A 6000-nucleotide genomic window follows, 5' to 3' on the forward strand; every position below is an offset into this window, starting at 1 on the left:
AACTGCCTATTATGTTCAAGACTGGATGGATTTAATGCTCCATAACTATAATGTAAATATGCCATAAAGCAATGCTGTTTTCTTCCCACCTTTCATTCTCCATATCTAACTATTATCTTACATTAATGTTAAGCATTTTTTGTTTATGGTTTACTGGAAAATAAGTTACTTGTCAAAGAAATACTTTCCTAAATAATAAGAAATGAATCTTAAGTCTCATAAATGTAATTTTGGTCTATCTACCATAAAGCTAACTGTCTTGATTTTTATAAGATAAAGTTAGCCAAAATAAGGTCAAAAAATTTCCTTACACTGATTTATTGCTTTCTACGTTTGACATTAAAGTTCTAGCATTCAATTCTCCACCTTGATCTTGAACGCCCTAAAAACTGTCATTGTTAAAAGCCTCGCCACTCAGGCATGTCATGGAGAGACTCATTTCTGCCAACACAGTTGTAGTTATTAAATTCCTTGATGATGATTTTTGTTTCATAACTCAAAGATTCGGCACACAGCAAGACAACACAGCCTAACAAAAAATTCACTTTGTTATAAAGCAGAAACTAACGCACCATTGTAAAGCAGTTATACTCCAATAAAGATGTTTAAAAAAAAAAAAAAAGAATCTGGGCTTTAGATTTGGATAGACATGGATTTAAAATTCAGGCTCTCCTGGTTGCCGGCTTGGTGACCTAAGGTGAGTGATGCCATCTGTGTGATCCTTAGTTTCCTGTTCTGTAAAATGAGGATGTTACCTACTTTATGGCATTATGTTGTGAGGTTATAAAAGGATAATGAAAGAAAAGTGCTGGTTAAGTGTCTGGCATATAGAATGTTCAATAAATGGTAATATTTTTAAATCTCATCATCCTGATTACCTCTGCCTACATTATACCAACTCTGACTGACTCCAGTGGAATGGCTCTGTTGGCTTGAGGGCCTGCTCAGGGCCAGGCATGTGCTAGACATTTTCTATACGTTAGATCATTGGCTCTAAATCCCTTTCTTTTACATTCCCAATTACATTGATCTTATTATTTAATGTTCTTGTCTTTTTTTCTTTCTGCAGGAAAATGGGCCTTATTATACATCTTATCCCCCATCACCAGATTTGTGACCTGCTATCTTTCAGTGCTACTGGTTTCTAAGGACACCACTTTCTCCAGAGATCACTACCTACTGAAGTGATATTCATTTTTGCTGTACAGCTCCAGAGAGCCTTTTGTCCCCACCTCTCTGGTATTTTTTTATCGACTGTATATTTTCTGACACATAAGCAATCTGAAAATGGTAGGCCATTCTGAACTGTGCACTTATTTTAAATTTGTATATTTGTATCAAATGAAAATGTTCACTTTTCGAGGGTTGTTAATAGAAATTGGGGAGCAACTTTTGAGTATCTTCAGTTTCCTGAAAGGACACTGGATTCTCCATTAGACAAGCCACAATATTGTTCACATCATCTCTTTAACATTGCACGCTTTCTTTGTGTACTCAAGTGTTTCTCAAAATATATAGAACCAATGTATGCTGACTGGATGTATTGTTTGCTTCAGACCCTGGCATTACGTTTTATACAGATAATTCAGTTATGCTAAAAGAGAATTGTCTGGGATCAAGGATGTAGAAATGTATCTGATCAAAAACATCAAAATCATCAGCAAAATATAAGTCTTAGAATTTTACGGCACCAGTGAAGACCGAGACTTAAGGACTAAAGTTCCTTAGATGGTATGTTTTAAGATTGTCACTGTTCTGGTCTCAACAGTGGGGGAAAACAAGAAGACTGTTTCTTCAGCCTTTTTCCTATCATCATAGATGGTTTGGTCTCCGTATTCAACAGGACTGCACATATTAGTACTCTTAAGTGGAGGGCATCTCCTAAGACACCATCAGTGAGTGTTAGAGTGCCGCTTTCCCAGAGTCATGAATGATTTTGTTTGGCTCTTAGGTCTACTTTCTCTAAGGACATTTCCTAGCAGTGTGTCTTGAGTTGCCTACATCAAAATGAAGGAAGTGTGTTGCAGTGAACAAAATTCCAGACCACTTTTGCAACTCTGGCTCTATTTGTGCCTTAGCTTGAATAAAAATTAGAATTATGCTGCCTACCTCACAGAGGTATCATGAGGTAACATTTAGAAAGGGCTTTTGACGTCTTTGGATGAAAAATGCTAGGAGAGTTTGTGTGGTGGGGTGTCTTTAGTTAGTTTTTAAATGATAACAGATATCCTTGAGGGAGTGCAACAAGGCACTCCTCTTGTCTTTGGCACCTTTTGAGTGATTTCCCTTTTCTTGGGACAACAGCTGTTAGTGCAAAATGCCAACCCTGAGGACCTCCTTCCTACTTTGTCCAGAATGTCTTCTGTCCTACTCCTCTTCCAGTGCTACACTTTAACAAGAGACATATGTTAGCCATTTTAAATATTACTTCTTGGGCTTCCCTGGTGGCGCAGTGGTTGAGAGTCCCTGCCGATGCAGGGGACACGGGTTCGTGCCCTGGTCCGGGAAGATCCCACATGCCGCGGAGCGGCTGGGCCCGTGAGCCATGGCCGCTGAGCCTGCGTGTCCGGAGCCTGAAAACATTACTTCTTGAATTAAGGTCAAACCATTATCATTTCCATCAGGGTTTCTTCATATTCCTTTTGATTCCTACATTCACTCCCCATCTCCCTCACCCCATCATGTACACTGGCAGTTCGGAGAAGAAAAAGTAGAACTCTTCTGTTCTAATGTGCTCAGGATTGGTGCTTCCAAGGGTCCCACTCCCCTATGTCCAGATTAATTCTTCAGTGGAGATAAAAGAAACATATTTCTTCATTTATGCCAGAGAACCCCCCCATAGTTGTGTTAACCCCATCCTCTATCTTCCCATATAAACAAGAAGGGGCTTTACATTTCTCAGATAAGCAGTCTTATCTTTTGCATGTAATGGGCACATTTGCTTTGTGCCAGAAATCAGAACCACTTGTTCCTTACATACACTTACTTGTTAAGGACTTCCTGTTATGTTCCCTAGGTCATCAGGTCTAGACAGCCAGTCAAATGTCTGGTATTAAGCTTCATCTCAAACAGTACTCCTTTCATCCCTTGAGCCTTGGCCTTTAGAAATCTGAAAAATTAGCTTCATCTTCTCCAGTCCATTGTTAGATCATATATGAGGTGTCATTTCACTAGGAGCAGTTGTAGAAATATGCCATCTTTTCTCTGTTAAAGCTGGACTTGGCTACCTCACGTTGGCATCTGGCCTGAATCATTTCCTCTATAGATAATAGAGTGTGCAAGCTACTTTACTATTTGAAAGGGAGCAAATTTTACAATTTCTTATAGGCAGTAATTTCGAAAGGATGTCCCTTTGGTATATTCACAGCAGTATATTAATGATTAGTAACACAAGCAAGAATGTTCAATTGCTGTCCTAGGGTGTAAAGGTAGTATGGGACTATGTACATATCAACTGCATTTTATAATTTAATGGTGACTAAAGATAAGGTTGCTCTGCTCAGTGAAACTGAATTTGGTATGGTACCAAGTTCATGCTTTTATAGCTGTCTGAAGTGTTATGTAATGAAGGTCTTTCAACGTACTAAATCCTAGGAGGGGAACATAGTGACCTTGATATTGAAATGATAAAGTAATGTTCACTATATATATATGCCTTTGTCAGAAGGTTGGATAGCCTGGGTAACACATGCTACCCTCAAGGACACATTAGAGGGAGGATAAAGGGGTGGAGATGACCACTAGCATCTGATGTTAATTCAAAGCACCCTCAAGTCCTTAATTTAGTTAAACTTTGGTCATGCCAAATGCTAGTTGAATTGAGGAAGAAACTACTTACAAAATATTAATTTAATTCATTAATGAGTTCTTGCAAGACATAATATGAATTATAAAACAAGTATGTTTCTTGCTTCAGCATATATTTGGATTCCTAATTAATCTATATTTATTTCATTATTTCTTGATAGCAAAAATGACCTCTTGAAAAAAACTCAGTATTTATTAGACTCTTAAACCTTAGAGACCAAGAGGTTCATATTTTAAAGATTTTCTTTTCTTTAATATATATCTTATTTCATCGGCTGGTGCTCTATTATATTTATTTTTTGCAAAGTAATCCATCTGCAGTAGTTTGAGACTGATTAACAGGATTTTTAAAGTATTTTTGGTAGCATAAATAGATGTAGATTTTTGATCAAATATCTGAAATTTAAAATGATTAAAATATCTCCCATTTCTAGAGAGAGATGAGCGTAATCACTGTATTAGAAAAACGTGGCTTGCCTATTTCTGCCTGTCTTCTGTTTGCCTAGATATTGTTTAATAAATTCAAACTGTAGGTAATGGTTTAACCTTTTCTTTGCAGCAGTTCATAGGAAAGCAAGAAAGTGTAGTTAGGAGCTAAAAATCACTCTTTGTGTTTCCCCTGGTACATTGTGTATGTATGTATATAGAGTTTAAATTGCTTAATATATGAACAGAAATGATTGGTATTTGAAGTACTGGAAAGAGAAGAATTGTATGGATCTAGGAACAGGGATTGACTATAATAAGGATTGAAAGGACTGCAAGATAGCATGTAGACCTCTAAAATTGGAGTTAGCCAGTGAGTTTCAGATTGTGGTTCTCTTAAGTTATGGTTACCCTAATCAACATGCACTAGAGTGTTTCACCGGTACTGGCGCTAATATACTTCATGCTATGGGATGGACTCTTGGTTTGCTATTTCCTGAGACCGTGAAGCGTAGAGGAGAGTTCTACCTGTAATCTAAATCGTATGATAAACCCAGAGATTATAAGGATTGCCTAGTAGGTCTAACCATATATACGTATATGTGTACATATTTACATACATATTTATATTTATACACAATAATCTGCTTTGCTTTACATTCTTTGAATGTGGTTTAAATGGCCCATAAATAGAGAACATAAAACAATAAATAGCCTAGTTTAAGCTTTGATTCTACCAAAATCACCCTTGAACAGATGATATCAAGGTCATTTTAAATATTAGTGGCTCTCTTGGATATTAGTTGTTAACTTTGTTTTCTGTGCTTCCAAGAACAGTATCTTTAAATCTTTGTAAGTAAATACAACATGACTTAAACGTTTAGGGCCTCTGAGTTCAAGAAGAAAAGCAGAGATATTCTCTAGGTGAATTACACTGACAAAATCATGAGTGGTGAATGTGATCTACTATTTTTGTTGAACAGTTAACATTAATACATTTTGTATACACAGTCATACTTTTTTTTTGGTAATGTGTTTTGTTAGTGTAAGCACACAATCGTCATAAACTGAGCCAAGACTTTGGCAAACCAGATGTTGTGGGCCAAAATATTTAAATAAGAGCTTAACATATGTAAATTATTTTAATTGCTATTGGGCAAAGGAGACCTAACAGAGTTTTTGTTTCTTTTGTTTTTTTTTTGCTGTACGCGGGCCTCCCACTGCTGTGGCCTCTCCCGCTGCGGAGCACAGGCTCAGGACGCGCAGGCTCAGCGGCCACGGCCCACGGGCCCAGCCGCTCCGCGGCATGTGGGATCCTCCTGGACCGGGGCACGAACCCGCGTCCCCTGCATTGGCAGGCGGACTCCCAACCACTGCACCACCAGGGAAGCCCCCTAACAGAGTTTTGATTGATGTGATCTTAAAACTTGTTTATTCAAAATTCAGAAAGTTTTTATGAATATTTTGCACTTAAAAATATACTTTATTCTTTCTGAATTAGAAGTTAGATCCCTTTTAAAGGGAGTCCCACCCTATTACACATACGGCCATTAAGAACCGGTTAAAGGGCTTCCCTGGTGGTGCAGTGGTTGAGAGTCCGCCTTCCGATGCAGGGGACACGGGTTTGTGCGCAGGTCCGGGTAGATCCCACATGCCGCGGAGCGGCTGGGCCCGTGAGCCGTGGTCGCTGAGCCTGTGCGTCCGTAGCCTGTGCTCCGCAACGGGAGAGGCCACAACAGTGAGAGGCCCGCATACCGAAAAAAAAAA

At 38.5% G+C, this 6000-nt stretch overlaps 1 protein-coding gene across 1 annotated transcript in view; it reads left to right on the plus strand.

Moving 5' to 3' along the window:
• GDAP2 (ganglioside induced differentiation associated protein 2) overlaps positions 1–1527 on the plus strand; it is a 61885-nt gene extending 60358 nt beyond the window's left edge. The window contains exon 13 of the mRNA XM_060142384.1: positions 1070–1527. Within this exon, the coding sequence (XP_059998367.1) occupies positions 1070–1117 (48 nt within the window). The 3' untranslated portion in view covers positions 1118–1527. The remainder of the gene's footprint in view (positions 1–1069) is intronic.
• Positions 1528–6000: the final 4473 nt, after the last annotated feature.

The sequence above is a fragment of the Lagenorhynchus albirostris genome, chromosome 2 (genome assembly GCF_949774975.1).
Source record: "Lagenorhynchus albirostris chromosome 2, mLagAlb1.1, whole genome shotgun sequence".
Taxonomy (NCBI): domain Eukaryota; kingdom Metazoa; phylum Chordata; class Mammalia; order Artiodactyla; family Delphinidae; genus Lagenorhynchus; species Lagenorhynchus albirostris.